This window comes from Oncorhynchus tshawytscha, linkage group LG12 (assembly GCF_018296145.1).
Source record: "Oncorhynchus tshawytscha isolate Ot180627B linkage group LG12, Otsh_v2.0, whole genome shotgun sequence".
Taxonomy (NCBI): Eukaryota; Metazoa; Chordata; class Actinopteri; order Salmoniformes; family Salmonidae; genus Oncorhynchus; species Oncorhynchus tshawytscha.
Window position 1 is genome coordinate 30,354,542 of NC_056440.1, and position 21,757 is coordinate 30,376,298.

Below are 21,757 nucleotides of genomic sequence, written 5' to 3' on the forward strand. Positions count from 1 at the left end.
GACACTGATGCCCTTTGCAACCACGTACCTATGTGAGAGTGGATTCTCGACCCTCACTAGCATGAATACTAAATACAGGCACAGACTGTGTGTGGAAAATTATTTAAGACTGAGACTCTCTCCAATACAACCCAACATTGCAGAGTTATGTGCGTCCTTTCGAGCACACCCTTCTCATTAACCTGTGTGGTGAGTTATTCACAATTTTCGATGAACAAATACATTTTTATATGTAAGATGGCTAAATAAAGAGCAAAATTATTGATTATTATTATATTAGTATTTGTGCCCTGGTCCTATAAGAGCTCTTTGTTACTTCCCACGAGCCGGGTTGTGACAAAAACTCACACTCAGTCTTATGTTTAATACATGTATCGTATAGTGTGTGTGTGGCAGGTTTACAATGATGGCAAAAAACAACATTTGAGAGTGCACTGACCCTGGTGCTAGAGGGGGTACGCAGCTGGAGGTTGAATGTTTGATGGGGTACAGGACTATAAAAAGTTTGGGAACCACTGTACTAGATGAAAAACCGAAGAGTATGACATCCTGACATTTAAAGCACACTAAATTTTTTTACATTTCACATACTATGAAACACATTTTTTCCCATACCCAAAATGCCTACTATTTATAATGCAAGTGGGCTATGGATATTCAGACACGGCCAATGACTATCTGGTCTGTGTAGGATGATTGATTTCATTTATGGGTATGTGACCTTTGCATCATCATTGTCTCACCAAACTGTAATTTGCTTGTGCTTGTTCATTGAGACCCCGATATTGTTGTGATAATTGCGTTGTTTGCTCTATAACCAATAAGAAGACACACTGGCCTTCAATGCTATGGGCGGCAACAATCTCATAATCGTTTGGACCAAACCGCATCAGATAGATGGCCTGTAGAGACACTTGCTCACTCTCCAGTGAGATACATTCAGACTCTTGAGAAAATTATGAAAGAGAGACAAAAGATAAATTATTGTGGAGATTCAAAAAAAAAATGTATTGGTAAATTTTTGCCGGAAGCCTGGCCTCACTTGGCATCCATGAATACATGCCACTGGTTATAAAGCAGTGAGGGGTTGTTTATCCTTGTAGATGACCAGTACAGTAGGTTGTGTGTGATTAATGAAGGCTTTACCAGCCTGCCACTTAAAAACTGTAACAGGAATTACCTGATAGGAATCGAGTTGAACTCCGGTCCGGATAATTATTTCCATCCCAAGGAGTTGAGGAGATATGGATGTTTTTGTAGCATGAGTGTTTTCAACCCCACACAGTTACTGTGAGCGTTATGCGTTCCAGGGCTTATTCCCCTAGAGTGAGAGACAGACTACATGTATTTCTCTACAGCCAAAATTCTCCCTCTCCCTCACCCTCCACTATCTCTGTCTGCCTGTCTCCCTTTTTTCTGTCTCTAACTCTGTCTCACTCACTCACTGACTCACTCTCTTTCTCTGTTTCTGTCTCTACCTCTGTCTCACTCACTCACTGACTCACTCTCTTTCTCTGTTTCTGTCTCTCTCTGCTCCCTCTCTTTCACACATTGATACAAGTGAGAAGGATCATGGAAACCTTGTCATTTACTTCAGTTGTACAGTCATATGTTTAGTGAAAGGTTTGTAGAGGTACCAATTGTCAGAATTCATAATGACTTAGTTCGTACCAATATTGAATTAATGTTATTTTTGGAAATTACATCACACTCATTGCTGTGTAAAAATAAAAAATGAACACATTTTTGTACTCATATGACATCCTATAGCATCAACAATGATACACAATAAATAAGTTATGAGCAAATATGCTGCACGAGATGCAAGGAAGTGTTAGTAGATCTTATGGGTCAATGCAATGTCTGCAATCAGTGATGCAGATGGTCCTGCTGTGTGTACGAAGCACCATAAGGATGTAATTTGGCTGTGGGTCAGTACACCTGATAGGTGTGCTGGTAAATTTGGTGTGGCTGATGCCTCAAATCATCTTAGGTTTTCATGGATTAGTTGGCAGTCATTGCCTTACATTCATAATTGACTGTTTTGTGCAATTTATGTATTTTAGTTACATATCACTATTTATAAAATAATATGTTAATGTCCTTCATCAGAACACTTATATTTCAGTTGCAGTTTTTAATTAGGTTGATTTGGCAGTGAAGAGGTTGATGATATGAAATCTGAAAAGAAAACCTGTTGCTACACTATGGACATTACTGGACAGTAAAGACATATGGCATAATATTCCTGTATTAAGTTGACAAGTTTTGCATTTACAGATAAAGTTGAGATATAATAAATAAATAAATAATTTAGCATTAGATAATGTACAAAATGTATTCTGATTCCCCACTTTTGACCATACATCACACACTGTGTATTACTGCGTCACGTCCTAAGAGCTACTGAAATCCTTTCTGGTTGTCAGGGAAGAGTCTGTCCTATTGTACACAGTATGCTGTGAGCGTGTTGGTGGTAGCCAATGCCAGGATAAGTCAGTTAATGATGATGATTTATTTTATGTTGTATTGCAGTGAACAGTGAGCTATCCTCACAGTCTCAGGCCTACCAACATGTGGCAGGGTGGTGTGTTAACACAGTTGGTCTTCACGTCTTGTGACTAGCACCTTTAAACTGGTGCTACTCCCAAAGTCCAGACCAGCCAACCCAAACTGCCCAGTCCAGTTCTCCTTCTCAGGGTTTTGACATCAGTCAGTCTTCCTTGCCCATATTCACCAGGACCAGCTCGTCTGCCATCTCCTTTGGTTTTCCTTTGTGCAGTCTCATCACAGCCATTCCAATCTCTGCTCAGTCAGTTGTGAAAGTCAGTTTTTCACCCGTCCAATTCCTGTAATGTGAAACTGAGTTAATAAGGAGAAATTAGTTTTTGTGCTTACTGTATTGAGTCATATTCCTGTTATACTTCATATTCCAGACATTGTTAAAGCCTATGATTCACTGAGTACTAAGAATGTCATTTCGGTTTGCAAGATAATTACTTTTGAGGAATGTTGATGCCATATTAGCCAAAATATACTAAGCACATTTTACTGTAACAAATTCAGAGTCAGCAGAAAGTGGCTATTGTATCAATGGTGAAATATCGACTCTATAATAAAAGGTGTTTTGTTTTCCCAGCCTTGGAGAAGATGAGATTTTTGCATTGATACTGTATATTCAAGACATCACCTTTTTGTAAAATATTTATTTTTACAAAATGATGGAATGGAATTCAAAGCATTGGGATCCAACCCTGAAATTGATCCAAACATCTTATTTGATCATGTCATTTACATTTCATTTGCAATATCAGACTTGTTGTTCACCCCATCCTCCCATTAAATCCCAAACACATGCTCCTTTACTGTTAAAGAATCCAGATATGAAGGCCAACTAATGGTCTCATCAGGAGATTATGTGTTTGTTTGACTTGGCAAATGCCCTTTGTGAGAGGTTACTCTGACATGGTGGGAGGAGGTTGAAATGTGTAGCTTACATAAATGTATTGAACATTGTGGAATTTGGGTTCATTTTTTAAATGGGAAACAGTTTTACTGCTTATTTGAGTTTGAGCTTTTAAACATATCTCTCCTGATTGATTAATTTCCATCCTATCCCCATCAATCACTTCATGGTAGTGTGTACTCTAGGGTTCTCTTTCCCCCAAACATACCCAACCAATCCTTTTTTCAAAATGCCAGAGATTCTGATCCTATCAGTTTTACAGTACATGTCTATGCAGGAAAATATAAACAATGCCCACCATTGTTTTGCTAGAGAAATCTACAGAAAAATGAAAACATTTTATGAAATATGACTCAAGTACCCTTAGCCCTTATAAAGCAAGTACTGTACTTTCACTTGGTCTTCTGAGGGAAATAATTGCCTGTGTAGTTTAAATCCTAGTTCAAATTTGGCTTTCGCTTCATCCCAAAGTCTCAGGCAGAGACATCCATCATTTGAGTTAAGTGTATTTTCTTTTACAGTACACGTCAACAGGCGAAGGTGGACTTTGTGGTCAGAAATTGAGGTCTCGCCTCTGGCAGGTATGGGGCCAAAGGGTTTATTTTGTAATCCTGTCTACTACAGTGGAAGTGCCAAATATGTTGATTTCTATGATTGATGGCGCTAAAATATTTCAATCAAGTTGTTTGCAGTTTCTTAAGAACCACCTAGAGCACATGGTTCCTCACCATTAAGAACCTTCCAACACATAGAGGTTTCTTTCCAGGCCTCAGGGCATTACTATCCACACTACAGTAAATTGGAAAGAAACAATCAATGAGATTAAGTTGATTTAAATTACTTGCCCATTTTTTTTTGTTGCTTTATTCAACTGCAGACAGTGCAGTAAAACATTGACTTCAATCTCCTCTCACCATTTTAAGATGTGTCCCATACTGAACTACTTACTCAACTCCAAAACCACACCATTTAGCTGTAGGATTTGATCAGATACTCAGCTCTCATTGACAATGAGTGTCGAAGAGTGTCATTACCATGCTTTAGCTGATCCTGTTCCTAATTTCATGCTCTCTGAGGTAATATCTCTTTCTAATCCAACAAAATACTTATATAGCATGTGGTGCTCAGTTGATGGCAGTGCTCACATATTTAAAAGGAACATTTTTGGTCTGTCATGGACGACTGCACATGAAAAGAGCTCTAGTTCAGGTCATTTCCTGGGTAAGTCACTACTGCTGCAGTTTCTAATTTTATAGAATCGTGACAATTTTTTTTATATACAATTCTTGTCACCTGCTGTAATTTGAAAAAGTGACCATTGTGTTAAAGATTGTACAATGTGATTTATTTGTGCCAGAATGAAAAGGCTTGCTTTCATCTGTCAACTGTTTTATTCGTTTTACAAATATAACTTAATTGATGTGCATATTTTCTGTGGCCATCCTGCATGTCTATAACTGAAAAGTATGTACATTGTATTTCATTGATACCATTATGAGAAATAGATGCATGGACGAACTGTAATGACTAGCCTTTCTAAATATTGACTGGACTTTTTACCGTTGATACTAGTGATGATGACAAATGCTGTTTAACTGACAAATGATGTACAACAGAGTACAATGTTTCTGTTTATTCATAATAAGACAGCGTTGCATTCCACTCTCCGGGAGAAAGGATTTAGATTTTACACATTGCTGGGTAGCATTACAAACTCAGCATGTAGCTCTATATCTAGGACCCAAGCCAGGACATCACCAATGTCTGTTGAAAATAGTGCTGGTGTCACCTAATGTGTGTATAAATGTTTACTCAGTCATTTGGAGTAATAAGCCAATTGTGGCATGCACTCTGAATCACTCAGTACATTAGGCTGGGCCGCAGATCGACATATTTCCACTGCCTCTCCTCTTGGTGGATTCTCTCCAAAAGCTATTTCTTGCCTGATATATTTGCCATGCCAAACAAGTGGAAGCTGAAACAACAACACAAGTTCAGAGGGTGAAAATACAGTGTAATGTGTCTCTCTAATCTGTGCAATTCAATTTGCTCTGAACATATCCATTAGAGAGTTGTGTCTGAGTTCAAACTGCCACAACATGTTGGCCTTCATTGCTTGTTGTGACACCTCGTGAGTGTTATTGCACTTAATCCATTACTGAACTGAATATAGATGCCGTACAGCAACTTCTTAACCCAGGACTTCTGTGAGAATTTGATGAGAATTCTAGGAATCTTTAATTTGCTGTATTTTGGGAGGTGAATTTGATAACAATATCTGACACACTACATGTTTCTGTTGAGGGACATGGTGTTTGGATAAATATATCTTGAGGCATTTGGCCCTGGATCACCCCAAGGGGTGAGATCATGCCTCAGTCTCAGTTGCTTGGTAGCATACAGAAAGAGAGTTTAGTCCATCAGCCATCAGATGGGAATTACTGTTCCAGGCATGTCCCACAAAGCTATTCCACTGAAAGCTGCATGACTCTGTCAGTTGGTAATTTGGGACACAACCTTTTAGTGCCAGGGCAAACACAAAAGTTAGTACCACTGAGCTAATGATTGCAAAGCCATTGTAAAACAAACCTATCTTCTATCATGCTTTTATAGAGGCTCTGCCATTATTGATGCTTAATTAATATGATGATCACATGTTATTTTTTGTGATAACGGCTTCTCTCTATTATACAGTCATTTTGTCCCATGGAGGAAATGTCCTGTTTGTTCTATCTGAGTCTGAATTGTTAACAAAACAGGCATTCACTCTTTGCTGAATGGCTCAATTGAAGATAATGAAATAGTGCTCTAGAGGTTGAACCTGCAATCTTGATTGTGTTGGCCTTGTTTAACCAAACAGTATTAGGGCACATTTTAAATTAGAATGATCTTTAGTTGAATTTCTATTAATTTCAAGACTAAGCCTTTTCTCAAATCTACGTCAAAGCAACTCCTGGCATTTTGCTTCGAAGAGTGGAACATTTTTAATAATCTGTATGTTAGGTGAAGTGTTGACAAAAAAATAAATTGTGAGTTCTCTCTGAAAAAAAGACCCCACTGCCATTTTTAAATATTGGCACAGAACAAGTTGTGTTCTTCAATCATTTACTGTTTTCCCTTGCATTACAGTCTTATCACATTTCCCCTGACCCATACTGAGCAGGCCACTGCAGAGCATACCACTGCTTATGAAAGAGAATGAGTATGTGATAACTATTACAAGATGCTGTAGTGCTGCCGCATCATGAGGACTAAAACAGTAGCAGCTGTTCCTCTTTAGATCTAAAAACAGTTTTGATATGAGAAACTCTGAGGACATTAGCTACAGTAATTTGATTATTTTGCTGCTATGCATGCTAGTAAAAAAGACTGTACTGTACAGAATGAACAAATTACACAGGGTTTAGTTAAAGATGTCACATTCCATGTATTTCTTAATGACGGATAGCTTTGATATTTGTGATATGTATGTGATATGTATCATTTATAAAATACACTGCATGGTCAAGAGTATGTGGACATCTAACTACCATCATGAATTTCCCATGTGGCATCGACTTTGTTTGGAACAATGAATTAGCAATAATTTGTACAAAGCTCCATTCCCTATTTAGGGCATTTTGTCATGAACAAATAGTCATAAGACTAGATATAACAATAGGCATTACCCTGCTAGCACATTTAGTTCCTTGGAAGTTGTGGGACCATAAGTTTTAAGTTTCCCATTGGTTCTGGGAATGAAGCCATACGTTTCTTGACCGTTAAAATTGAGTGTTTTTTAAACCTTCTGAGAACGGAAGTAAACATTTCTCCTGTTCTGGAACATACATTTTTAGGTTGCAGGGAGGTTCTGAGAATGTTTTACTATGGTTCCCTGAAAATTTTCCTGGGAGGCTTTATTAATGTTCTGAGAACAGAAATTATAAGTTATTTGAAGGTAATTAAATAATGTTCTGAGAACATGTTTCAATAATACCTTTAATAACACTACTAGCTAAGTTTGGGTTAACTGTTTTGAACTCCAAGCACAGATAAGACACATTGAAATTATTTTTCATAGGCATTAATCATGCAAACACATAATTTTTTTATTGTGGTGTGGCATCAGTGAGATTCCAACATACAGTGCCATCAGAAAGTATTCATACCCCTTGACTTATTCTACATTTTCTTGTTTTACCACCTGAATTCAAAATGGGAGCAAAAAACAAATTCACTCTACTACACTCAATTCCCCATAATAGTCAAAACATATTTTTGGAACATTTTAAAAATGTATTGGAAATGAAATACAACAATATCTCATTTACAAAAGTATTCACACCCCTGAGTCAATACTTTGTAGAAACACTTTTGTTAGCTATTACAGCGGTAAGTCTTTCTTGGTAAGTCTAAAAGCTTTCCACACTGTGATTGTGCAAATTGTGCCTATTTATTATTTTCTAAATTCTTCAAGCTCTGTCAAATGAGTTGTTAATCATTGCTAGACAACCATTTTGGGGTCTTTCCATAGATTTTCAAGTAGATTTAAGTCAAAACTGTAACTCAGCCACTCATTCACTGTCTTCTTGGTAAGCAACTCCAGTGTAGATTTGGCCTTGTGTTTTAAGTTATTGTCCTGCTGAAAGGTGAATTCATCTCCCAGTGTCTGGTGGAAAGCAGACTGAACCCGGGTTTCATCTAAGATGTTGCCTGTGCTCAGCTCCGTTCCGTAAATGTTTTATCCTGAAAAAATCCACAGTCCTTAATGATTACAAGCCTACCCATAACATGATGCAGCCACCACCATGCTTGAAAATATGGAGAGTGGTACTTAGTAATGTGTTGTGTTGGATTTGCCCCAAACATAACACTTTGTATTCAGGACAAAAAGTGAATTGCTTTGCCAAATGTTTTGCAGTATTGCTTTAGTGCTTTCTTGCAAACCGGATGCATGTTTTGGAATATTTTTATTTTGTACAGGCTTCCTTCATTTCACTTTGCCATTTAGGTTAGTATTGTGGAGTAACTACAATGTTGTTAATCCATCCTCAGTTTTCTCCTATCACAGCTAATCACAGCCTTTAAACTCTGTAACTGTTTTAAATCACCATTGGCTTCGCAATGAAATCCCTGAGCGGTTTCCTTCCTTTCTGGCAACTGAGTTCCGAAGGATACCTGTATCTTTGTAGTGACTGTGTGTATTTATATACCTTCCAAAGTGTAATTAATAACTTCACCATGCTCAAAGGGAAAGCATGTCTGCTTTTTAAACGTTTACCCATCTACCAATAGGTGCCCTTCTTTGTGAGGCATTGGAAACCTCCCTGGTCTTTGGGGTTGAATCTGTGTTTGAAATGTACTGCTCGACTGATATACCTTAGAGATAATTGTATATGTGGGGTACAGAGATGAGGTAGTCATTCAAAAATCATGTTATTAGTCCACTGCGCCACCAGGATGGAGCTAGCATGCCATATTTTTAAAACTCATACAAAGCTGTTTATTTTAGTCTAGTCTAGAGGTTGACCGATGAGGATTTTTCAACGCCGATACCGATTATTGGAGGACCAAAAAAGGCCGATACCAATTAATTGTCCAATTAATTAATTAGTAATAATGACAATTAAAACAATACTGAATGAACACTTATTTTAACTTAATATAATACATCAATAAAATCAATTTAGCCTCAAATAAATAATGAAACATGTTCAATTTGGTTTAAATAATGGAAAAACAAAGTGTTGGAGAAGAAAGTAAAAGTGCAATATGTTCCTTGCTTAGAACATGAGAACGTATGAAAGCTGGTGGTTCCTTTTAACATGAGTCTTCAATATTCCCAGGTAAGACGTTTTAGGTTGTAGTTATTATAGGACTATTTCTCTCGATACCGTTTGTATTTCATATACCTTTGACTATTGGATGTTCTTATAGGCACTTTAGTGTAACAGTATAGCTTCCGTCCCTCTCCTCGCCCTTACCTGGGCTCGAACCAGGAGCACATCAACAACAGCCACCCTCGAAGCATCGTTACCCATCGCTCCACAAAAGCAGAGGCCCTTGCAGAGCAAGGGGAACAACTACTCCAAGTCTCAGAGCGAGTGACGTTTGAAACACTATTAGTGCGCACCCCGCTAACTAGCTAGCCATTTCACATCGGTTACACCACCCTAATCTCGGGAGTTGATAGTCATAAACAGAGCAATGCTTGAAGCATTGCGAAGAGCTGCTGGCAAACTCACTGTTTGAAAGTGCTGTTTGAATGAATGTTTACGAGCCTGCTGCTGCCTACCATCGCTCAGTCAGACTGCTCTATCAAATCACAGACTTAATTATGAACATAATAACACACAGAAATATAAGCCTTTGGTGATTAATATGGTCGAATCCGGAAACTATCATTTCGAAAGCAAAACGTTTATTCTTTCAGTAAAATACGGAACCGTTCCGTATTTTATCTAACGGATGGCATCCCTAAGTCTAAATGTTGCTGTTACATTGTACAACCTTCAATGTTATGTCATAATTATGTACAATTCTGGCAAATTAATTACAGTCTTTGTTAGGAATAAATGTACTTCACACAGTTTGCAATGAGTCAGATTTGCCCAAACTCCTGCATATACCCTGACTGCTTGCATCATCACACGTTCACACTTCATCACACGTTTGGCGAAGTAGGCTGTGATTCGATGAGAAATTAACAGGCACCGCATTGATTATATGCAACGCAGGACACGCTAGATAAACTAGTAATATCATCAACCATGTGTAGTTAACTAGTAATTATGTTAAGATTGATTTTTTTTTTTACAAGATATGTTTAATGCTAGCTAGAAACTTACCTTGGCTTCTTGCTGCCCTCGCTTAACAGGTAGTCAGCCTGCCACGCAGGCTCCTCGTGGAGTGCAATGTAAGGCAGGTGGTTAGAGCGTTGGACTAGTAACCGGAAGGTTGCAAAAACGAATCCCTGAGCTGACAAGGTAAAAATCTGTCGTTCTGCCCCTGAACAAGGCAGTTAACCCACCGTTCCTAGGTCGTCATTGAAAATAAGAATGAGTTCTTAACTGACTTGCCTAGTTAAATAAAGGTGTAAAAAATGTTTTTTTTTTTAAATTGGCCAATCAGTGTCCAAAAATACAGATTACCGATTGTTATGAAAACTTAAAATCGGCCCTAATTAATTGGCTATTCCGATTAATCAGTCGTCCTCTAGTCTAGTCAAACCACAGAGATATATAGAGGACTCATCTTTATATCAGTGCCATTATAGCATCTTTGATGGCATCGGCAGTGCCATTGAGGCTAAAAACCACAGGAATCCCCAACCAGTTAACTACTTAACTGCTTTAAAATGGTGGATGATGGCAATGTCTAATAGAAATGGCATTGTCCATGCTAAAACAGTTATCTATTATCAGTCCTCTATTTTTCACTTTGATTCAAACAGACCCCATTTCAAAGGAAACAAGCACTCATTAAGATTACGTGTGGCCAACACACCTGAACACACTTAACCAGATAGAGGATAGAGAGAGTTTTGTTGATGGTGAGAACAGAATGTATCTGTTTTAAAATATAATTCTTAGAAAGTTCTTTAAATGTTACTAATGTTTTCTAGTGGTTTTTATGGAAAGTTTTCTTAATGTTCTGAGAACATGACTTTAAATAGAACCATGAGGAAACCTATAGAAAATGTTATGCTAAAGTACTGAAATTCCCACCTAAGAAACATATGGTTCTCAGAACGTTGTGTGCTAGCTAGGTATCCTGCACAATTCCCAGAACATTGTAGGAAGGATTTAGGCTAAATTACCATAGGACAACACTGCTCTCACCAAGCACTAAGCGCTGGCTTATCACCACCTGCAGAAGACATAGGTCCCTGATTCATGCTGTGTCCTAGCCTATCCCCCCTGCCTGCCGGGGCTAATAAGGAGTTCACACATTATCATTCACATTCAATAGACTGTCAAAGCCACGGCCCGGTTTTTCTGATACACCTAATGATCTCACTCTAGTACAGTGAGCTATAGCCTTCTTACTCAGGCTGAATTACTGGACACTCTTAAATGGTTCCTATGTTACTGCCCAATTAATTGCATCTGTTAAAGAGCTCAGAGATTGCAACATTTCGGAAACAATTGTGACACTGCAAATGAACTGTTTAGATAAAAAATATATATATTGCATGTCACTGGCCTATTCATATTACTGGACTGTTGTCAGCTATAGAGCTTTTAAAGTCATCTTTAGATCCAGTATTTGCATGTGTGAGAAGAATGTGCACTCATAATGATTCCTAACTGCCCCTGAAACCCACGGAACAAGATCAGTATAGATAACACAGCCTACTACCCTTCAACTGTAAATTGATGCAGTGAGAAGTCAGAAGTGAGTGAAGGCACTTGTTATGGATTAAATTGGTAGTCATTAAAAAGGTAACCTGATCCCAGCATCTGTATAGTATAAGTGACTCTGCAAATTGGATTGGTTTGGTAAGACACATGTTTAGCAGTCCAACCATAAACAAACCATGCTCTTATGTGTGCTCCCAATGGCTATTTGTCTTGTAAACAGCCTCTCCCGGTGAGCGGAAGTCTTGTGGCTCAGTGATAAAGGGTTATCAGCTGTGGGCGGGTGTTGGACAGGCTGCAGAGGGGCCCTAGCTGAGGCATAAACACCATCAACTCACTCTGTTGGGAAGCCCCTCTATAATGTCTGCATCAGACATTCACACTTTTGGACACTTTTAATTGGGTTTAGTTTTGATGTACAATACTTTACTATAATGCATATTTTTTTGTCATAAAAAAAGCTATATTAATTTGTATGTTTTCTTACCATTTTATCAACCTTTAGGTTCTAAATGGATAATTAATTGGTATTGAAGGTTCCAAGACACAGCAAGAAGAGGTGGTTAAGGGTATAGTAGAGTAAACAGCTACAGAAGCACTAAATTACACATGGGGATTTGAAATGATTTGTTTTTTAGAGAACCCTTGGTAATATGTTATTAATTTGTATAATGTTGACATGTGCCGCATTCAAAGATGTACAGGTAACATAATACGGTAGCAGCAATTATAAATTAATCTACAATCTTGAAATTAATTACTTTGATATGGATCTACACAATGAAAATTTGCATATTACATTTCACATTGCGTTATAATGTTGTAATATGAATCTTTCAGTATGTAAGCATTGAGTACATTCATTAGGCCTACATTGTTCTAGCACCTTATTGTATTCAGAACATATCCAAATATATTGAACATGCATGCCCAGTGAGCTCTACGAAACCTGTGAGTGAAGGATTCAAAGAGATGGTTTGATTTACCAAACGTATCCCCTCTCCCAAAGGAATACCGCGAAACTACAGACATAATCCTAAACATGCCCTCTGGATTGCAGCAGTACACTCCCCTCCTGATGTCTTAGCATTGTTTCAATTATGTATTGAATGGTTGACAAATGACACACACACATAAATTGCGTAATCAACCTATGGTAGTGTATTTCAACATTATGAACAGACTTTTCCGTTCATAATGTGGAAATACACTACCATAGGTTGATTACGCCATTTATGTGTGTGTGTGTGTCAGCAGATATCAATTGGCCTAGACTTGTAAATACAATTAGGAGTAACATTTTTGTAAGCTGAAGTTAAACATTTATAGCATATTCGGAATGTTAATTCTGGTACTTCTGTTGATTTTAATTGGTTCCCATTGTATTTGTTCAGTCCTTATTTTACAAGCTGAACTTTAAGTTCAGTGCTTGCTTTGGTTTACAGTATGTTTGTATATTTTGTCATAAAACTGTCATCTTTCAATTCAATTCTAAAGGGATTTTATCTGTAAAACTTAAGTTAAATATATGTCAGTTAACTCTTTTAATTCACTTTGATACTGGAGGATTGAGAATTAGGTTCGTCGCCTTGCATTACAACAAAAGGCTTGTATAGACATGGACCATGGCGTCTTCTCAAGATAATCTATCACTATCAAATCAAATAGTGTAAATGCTAATAAGTGCAAATTTGAGATATCTGTGAAATTTAAACATAATTTATAACATTCATAACATAATTTAAACAATGACCCCACTCCCCATTTTTCTATGCATTGTTTAAAGTATTTATCATGGAACGAGAAAATGTAGTGTGCAAAATTTTAGATGATAACAATAGGAAACTTACAATTCATTTTCTGGTTTGGAGAATTCACTGAACTGTGTGTTGCCGTTAAAGTGTGGGGGTCCTGGGGAAGGCTCCTCACTCTTGTCGCTGCTCTGACTGCTAGCCAGGCTCTCGTCCCCCTCAGGCCTGGCAGCAGCAGGGGGCTTCTGGAAAGAGCTGGCTGCCTCAGGCGAACCCAGGAAGCAGGGGCAGTGTGTCCGCTTCTCCTTGTAGACACCTAAGGTGTTTAATCGTGGGGTGGAAAACCAGGGGCAGCCCAGCAAGTTCTTGAAAGCAGTGCGGAACTCAGGGCTCCTGCAGTAGATTATGGGGTTGAGGCCAGAGTTGATGTAGCCCAGCCAGTTGAGCAGGCGGAAGATCTCTCCCGGGGGCACGTTCCTGTCAAACACGTTGATGATGTTAGCCACAAAGAAAGGCAGCCAGCAGAGGGTGAAGGTGCCCATGATAATGCCCAAGGTCTTGAGGGCCTTGTGCTCCTTGACGACGGTTAGCCGTGAGGGTCTTCGCCTGGAGCTTCTCTTGCGAGGTGAGCTGGTGCAGCTGCTACTGCCACCATAGCCCAAGGGCAAAATGTTGCAACTGTGGTTGCTCAGCTGTGTTGTCGTCGGCGCTGGCCATTCATTCTGGAAGCGCAGCCGGGTCTTGTCTATGAGCTGTACCTGTCGTGTGGCTATGAGGAAGACTTTGACATAGACAAATATCATTATGAGCAAAGGGATGTAGAATGACACTACAGAGGATATAATGGCAAAAGTGCTGTTGGTCATAAAGTCACAGCAGGCAGGGTCCTGATAGCACACCAAGGCCTCCGGGTCCTCTTCTGCCCGCCAAAGCTGGTTCATGATGGGCACAAAAGAGATCAGAGCAGACACAATCCACACCACACACACTATTAGTCGGGCGCGCCACTTATTGAGCAGAACCTTGTGCCTGAGGGGCCTTGTAATGGCAATATAGCGGTCCACTGCAATCACGCAAAGAGTCTCGATGCTGGCCGTGACACAGAGCACATCTACGGAGGTCCAGAGCTCGCAGGAGATGTCACTCAGCTGCCAGTTCCCCGTCACCACGATGGTGGCCCCCAGAGGGACCACCAGGACCCCCATGATGAGGTCAGCACAGGCCAGGGACATGATGAAGATGTTAGTCATAGTCTGTAACTGGGATGTGCGTGCTATAGCGATGATGACCAGCAGGTTGCCCACCACGATGGTCATGATGATGATCACCAGCAATAGTAAACTCCAGGGTCCCGCTGCAGGATGGTAGGGTCCTGTATTGTTGTGAAAGGGGGTCACAGTGGTGTTGACCGCGTAGAGCACTATGCTACTCAAGTTAAAATCCATCTTCATAAGAAAAGACATACACAAAGGTAAAATTGATTTGTCATGCATTAAGAGTAAAAAACAACATTTTGTAATAGCATTTTTAAAGTCAAACACACAACAATTTGGTCTCTCTATGTCACACCCTTGGGTTTTTGTTCATTCCAAGCAAATGTAAATCTCCCGCTGACATGTTTCACAGCTTTCATGTATCACTGGTAAGTGTCCAGATAATCCAAAAATGTATGTCTGTCTCCTATGTCTCCAAACACCGGTGACAACATGTTGTCTTGTCAATGCAATGCATCCAAAATGTCCAAATTAAAACCCCGAAAACAATCCTGTTTTGCTAATTTTGTCTTGGTTTTATACATCCCTGGAGAGGATAGTGAAAAAATGACAAATTCAAGAAGTTAGAAAAACTTTTTAAAAAGGAGGCAAACCCATATTCCTCTGAAAGAAGTCCAATCATACATACTGTAATGTTTGTCTGGAGCACTTTTCGCTGTGTGCTATATGAGAGCGATGCCACACTGTCAGAGAGCAAGCAGCTGTGACGCTCCTGCTAGAACCACAAGAGTGCACCAAGTGGCTGCCCTCCCTCTTTGGCTGTATATCACTCCCTACCTCTCTCTCTACCCTGCTCTTGCTCTCTTTCTCTCTCTCACTCACTCCCCTGCTCTCTCTCAGTACCCTTCTCTCTCTCTCTCTCTCTCTCTCTCTCTCGCTCCTGCTTTCTCTTTCTCTCTCTCTCAATTCACAATTCAATTCAAGGGTTTTATTGGCATGGAAAACACATGTTAACATTGCCAAAGCAAGTGAAGTAGATATAAACAAAAGTGAAATACACAATAAAATTGAACAGTAAACATTACACTAACAGAAGTTCCAAAAGAATAAAGACATGTAAAATGTCATATTATGTCTATATACAGTGTTGTAACGATGTGCAAATAATGAAAATAAATAAACATAGTGTTTGTTCTTCACTGGTTTCCCTTTTCTTGTGGCAACAGGTCACAAATCTTGCTGCTGTGATGGCATGCTGGTGTTTCACCCAGTAGATATGGGAGTTTATCAAAATTGGGTTTGTTTTCAAATTCTTTGTGGATCTGTGTAATCTGAGGGAAATGTGTGTCTCTAATATGTTCATACATTTGGCAGGAGGTCAGGAAGTGCAGCTCAGTGTCTACCTCATTTTGTGGCCAGTGTGAACATAGCCTGTCTTCTATTGAGAGCCAGGTCCAAGCCAGCACCAATATTCGTACTGAGCTAAAGAGTAGAGCTGCCGCTTTCAAGGTGCGGGACTCTAACCCGGAAGCTTACAAGAAATCCCGCTATGCCCTGCGACGAACCATCAAACAGGCAAAGTGTCAATACAGGGCTAAGATTGAATCATACTACACCGGCTCCGACGCTCTTCGGATGTGGCAGGGCTTGCAAACTATTACAGACTACAAAGGGAAGCACAGCCGGGAGCTGCCCAGTGACACGAGCCTACCAGACGAGCTAAATCACTTCTATGCTCGCTTCGAGGCAAGCAGCACTGAGGCATGCATGAGAGCATCAGCTGTTCCGGATGACTGTGTGAACACGCTCTCTGTAGCCGACGTGAGTAAGACCTTTAAACAGGTCAACATACACAAGGCTGTGTGGCCAGATGGATTACCAGGACGTGTGCTCCGGGCATGTGCTGACCGACTGGCAGGTGTCTTCACTAACATTTTCAACATGTCCCTGATTGAGTCTGTAATACCAACATGCTTCAGGCGTACCACCATAGTCCCTATGCCCAAGAACACAAAGGCAACCTGCCTAAATGACTACAGACCCGTAGAACTCACGTCCGTAGCCATGAAGTGCTTTGAAAGGCTGGTAATGGCTCACATCAACACCATTATCCCAGAAACCCTAGACCCACTATAATTTGCATACCACCCAAACAGATCCACAGATGATGCAATCTCTATTGCACTCCACACTGCCATTTCCCACCTGCACAAAAGGAACACTTATGTGAGAATGCTGTTCATTGACAACAGCTCAGCGTTCAACACCCTCAAAGCTCATCACCAAGCTAAGGATCCTGGGACTAAACACCTACCTCTGCAACTGGATCCTGGACTTCCTGACAGGCCGCCCCCAGGTGGTGAGGGTAGGTAGCAACACATCTGCTCCCCAGGGGTGCTTGCTCAGTCCCCTCCTGTACTCCCTGTTCATCCATGACTGCATGGCCAGGCATGACTCCAATACCATCATTAAGTTTGCTGACGACACAACAGTGGTAGGCCTGATCACCGACAACGATGAGAAAGCCTATAGGGAGGAGGTCAGAGACCTGGCCGGGTGGTGCCAGAATAACAACCTATCCCTCAACGTAACCAAGACTAAGGAGATGATTGTGAACTACAGGAAAAGGAGCACCGAGCACGCCCCCATTCTCATCGATGGGGCTGTAGTGGAGCAGGTTGAGAGCTTCAAATTCCTTGGTGTCCACATCAACAACAAACTAGATTGGTCCAAACACACCAAGACAGTCGTGAAGAGGGCACGACAAGCCTATTCCCCCTCAGGAAACTAAAAAGATTTGGTATGGGTCCTGAGCTCCTCAAAAGGTTCTACAGCTGCTACATCGAGAGCATCCTGACCGGTTGCATCACTGCCTGGTACGGCAATTGCTCGGCCTACACCTGTTGTATTTGGCGCTGTTGACAAATAAACTTTGATTTGATTTGAGGTCTGCCTACGGACCTTTCTCAATAGCAAGGCTATGCTCACTGAGTCTGTACATTGACAAAGTTTTCTTAAGTTTGGGTCAGTCACAGTGGTCAGGTATTCTGCCACTGTGTACACTCTGTTTAGGGCCAAATAGCATTCCAGTTTGTTCTGTTTTTTTGTTAATTCATTCTAATGTGTCAGTTAATTATATTTTTTTGTCTCATGATTTGGTTGGGTCTAATTGTGTATCTCTCGCTCTCGCTCCCTCTCTCTCAGATCTGTAACCCAGAATGCCGGTCACCCTCACACCCTAGCTGTGGGAGTGGAGGTGCTGTGAAGTGTGCATGCTGAGACACTGCAAGTCGGGTAGGGGTTTGGGGGCACTCTGCTCAGCACTCTGCTCACTACCACACACACTCAGTAGAATTCTAATTAGACCAGTCACGGGCCACTCATGCAGGCCAAAACCCTCAAAAACTCAAAGATACTCCTACCACCACCATTCAATTTCTTATATGAGGTAAGGTTTCACTCATTAAGATCAAGTTCTGCGCCTTTTGGTGTTACCTTTTAGCCTTGCCGCAGGTTACATGACTTTACTGTAGGTTAACGCATGACTTTGTTGCCATCAACTGATAATGCCCATGACTTGACAGACTTGTTCACTGCTGGACATATAGAGATAGACATCTACCTTTTCATTCTGTGGCCTTTAAATGATTTAACGCATGATTCTCTGAATCACTGATACTTGCATGCTGTACAGAACTTTTTCGAGTTGTTCCATACTGTTACAGATGGTATTGGAATTGCATATAAAACATACAAACACATTTGTATTGTTTATCACCCTTTGTCACACATAATTGTTTCATACTTTGTCACATATACCATCACTGCCCATTTCTGATGAAAGTTGACAGGTTTCTTACCTGGACAAGTGCATTAAATTGTTTGTTTACAAACTCTAACACAATCTGTGGTAAAAGTCTCTCTAACAAGTGTAGACTGCAAGTCAAGACACCCCCAGCTGAAAAGGAAACCAGTTTCCTCCCTCTAGTACACCAACACTAAAAATAATAGATTGTTATCTTGACACAACTCACGCCAGCTAGTACATTGAGGGAGAACAATCAAGAAAATGTCTGGAATGCCATCCGCCATCCGCCATTTGCCATTTATCATCGTAGTTCCTTCTATGGCCAGTTCTGTAATAGCAGTTTCCGAATGCCTTTTACTGACTCAGTGTGTATCTTTCACAATGACAATGTCATTTTTGTTTCTCTGATTCATTGTGGTGAGGACAGTACAGCCACTTGCCTTTTTGTTCCTAGGATATGACAACCGGCATCTGATTAGGATTTATCTTGGATAAACATTTAGATTTATGTTTGAATTAAGATCGTACTTCAAATGGTCAGAGGAATACAAACAGAACATGAGGGACCCCTCTGCCATAATGGTAATTAATGACGAACATCAGCCATATTTACTTATGGCTTCCATGGATCATCCCTCGTAAAACTGACTATCCTACCGATCCTTGACTTCGGCGATGTCATTTACAAAATGGCCTCCAATACTCTACTCTACTTGCTAAACCCACTGGCTCCAGGTCATCTATAAGTCTTTGCTAGGTAAAGCCCCGCCTTATCTCAGCTCACTGGTCACCATAGCAGCACCCACCCGTAGCAGGCGCTCCAGCAGGTGTATTTCACTGGTCACCCCCAAAGTCAATTACTCCTTTGGCTGCCTTTCCTTCCAGGTCTCTGTTGCCAATGACTGGAACGAATTTAAAAAATCACTGATATCTCCCTCACTAACTTTAAGCACCAGCTTTCAGAGCAGCTCACATATCACTGTACCTGTACATAGCCCATCTGTAAATAGCCCATCCAACTACCTCATCCCCATACTGTTATATATTTTTTTGCTCCTTTGCACCCCAGTATCTCTACTTGCACATTCATCTTCTGCACATCTATCACTCCAGTGTTTAATTGCTAATTGTAGTTATTTCACCACTATGGCGTATTTATTGCCTTACCTCCCTTATCTTACCTCATTTGCACACACTGTATATAGACTTTTTTTCTATTGTGTTATTGACTGTATGTTTGTTTATTCCATGTGTAACTGTGTTGTTGTTTGTGTCGCACTGCTTTGCTTTATCTTGTCCAGGTCGCAGTTGTAAATGAGAACTTGTTCTCAACTAGCCTACCTGGTTAAATAAAAATAAAGGTGAAATAAAAAATAAAAATCATGATCTTCATCGATGCAGCAGTTTAGTTTAGGTGCCTTGGTCAAGGACATGCCTGTAGGATCAATCTATTGATGATGCAGTAACTGCTTTATTGGCTGCAGGGAGAATTGGTGGATGTAATGGAATTTACAGTGCATTCGGAAAGCATTCAGACCCCTTGACTTTTTCCTAATTTTTGTTATGTTACAGCCTTATTCTAAAATCAATGAAATAATTTTTTCCCCCTCATCAATTTACACACAATGCCCCATAATGACAAAGCAAAAACATGTTTTTAGAAATTTTAGGAAATGTATTAAAAATAAAAACGGAAATATTAATTTACATAAGTATTCAGACCCTTTATTCAGTACTTTATTGAAGCACCTTTGGCAGTGATTACACCCTCAACTCTTCTTGGGTGTGACTCTACAAGCTTGCCACACCTGCATTTGGGGAGTTTCTCCCATCCTTCTCTGCAGATCCTCTCAAGATCTGTCAAGTTGGATGGGGAGCGTCGCTGCACAGCTATTTTCAGGTCTCTCCAGAGATGTTTGATTGGGTTCAAGTCCGGGCTTTGGCTGGGCCACTCAAGGACATTCAGAGACTTGTCCCAAAGCCACTCCTGCGTTGTCTAGGCTGTGTGCTTAGGGTCGTTGTCCTGGTGAAAGGTGAACCTTCACCCCAGTCTGTGGTCCTGAGCGCTCTGGAGCAGGTTTTCATCAAGGATCTCTTGTACTTTGCTCTGTTCATCTTTCCCTTGATCCTGACTAGTTTCCCAGTCCCTACCGCTGAAAAACATCCCCACGGGTGATGCTGCCACCACCATGCTTCACTGTAGGGATGGTGCTAGCTTTCCTCCAGACGGGACACTTGGCATTCAGGATAAAGAGTTCAATCTTGGTTTCATCAGACCAGAGAATCTTATTTCTCATGGTCTGAGAGTCCTTTAAGTGCCTTTTGGCAAACTCCAAGCGGGCTGTCATGTGCCTTTTACTGAAGAGGGACTTCCGTCTGGCCACTCTACCATAAAGGCCTGATTAGTGGAGTGCGACAGAGATGGTTGTCCTTCTGGAAGGTTCTCCCATCTTGATTGGACTCTAATCAAGTTGTAGAAACATCAGTGGTCAGTGGCGTGTCCAGGGAGTGACATGTCATATTCTTTTTGGGCAACAGCGTCAGATACATGGGCTTCAGACACTAAGACAAAGGGGCATTGTTTGCCTTGCTCGGATGCTTTCTCTGGTGAAATAGATTCAGCCTCTTGCGAATCGTAGACACAAATTAAAAATGGTTTATTTATTTTAGTGTTAACATTTTTGGAGAAGCATGGCTTCCCTTGGCATCCATAAATACACGTTACTTTGTCGGCTGAATGCCATTACACTAATGGTGTTTGTAATCCCTTTCTAATGTCCCTTTCTATTCAAATGGCGGGTGTACAGTGTACTGTTCGGATGCTGGACTTATTTTAGAATAGACAAACGTGAGCAGGTAACCTAGTAACCTGGTTAACCTACCTTCAAATGAAAACATGACTGGTTGTGTTCATGACCAGTGGTAAAAGTACTTAAGCAAAAATACTTCAAAAGTGCTACTTAAGTCATGTTTTGGTGTATCTGTACTAAACTCAGCAAAAAAAGAAACATCCTCTCACTGTCAACCGCGTTAATTTTCAGCAAACTTAACGTAAATATTTGTATGAACATAACAAGATTCAACAACTTAGACATAAACTGAACAAGTTCAACAGACATGTGACTAACATAAATGGAATAATGTGTCCCTGAACAATGGGGGGGGGGGTGGCCACCAGC

At 40.4% G+C, this 21,757-nt stretch overlaps 1 protein-coding gene across 3 annotated transcripts; it reads right to left on the reverse strand.

Moving 5' to 3' along the window:
• Window positions 1–1,570: 1,570 nt before the first annotated feature.
• On the reverse strand, window positions 1,571–15,593 carry LOC112262922 (beta-1 adrenergic receptor). 3 transcript variants are annotated; one of them, XM_024438783.2, is made up of 3 exons: window positions 15,459–15,589; window positions 13,656–15,001; window positions 1,571–2,849 (listed from the first exon to the last, which is right to left on the reverse strand). In XM_024438783.2, the coding sequence occupies exons 2-3, from the start codon at window positions 14,999–15,001 to the stop codon at window positions 2,810–2,812; spliced, it is 1,386 nt and encodes a 461-aa protein (XP_024294551.1). In that variant the 5' UTR covers window positions 15,459–15,589; the 3' UTR covers window positions 1,571–2,809. The 3 variants fall into 3 exon arrangements, with proteins under 3 accessions (XP_024294551.1, XP_024294549.1, XP_024294550.1); XM_024438781.2 differs by having other exon boundaries at window positions 13,656–15,592; XM_024438782.2 differs by having other exon boundaries at window positions 2,773–2,862; window positions 13,656–15,593.
• Window positions 15,594–21,757: the final 6,164 nt, after the last annotated feature.

Coding starts and splice junctions, on each gene's coding strand:
- LOC112262922 (XM_024438781.2), bottom strand. CDS start 15,049: ATGCATGACAAATCAATTTTACCTTTGTGTATGTCTTTTCTTATGAAG. Junction 2,850..13,655: donor TCCAAACCAGAAAATGAATT/GTAAGTTTCCTA, acceptor TTCACATTACAG/GAATTGGACGGGTGAAAAAC.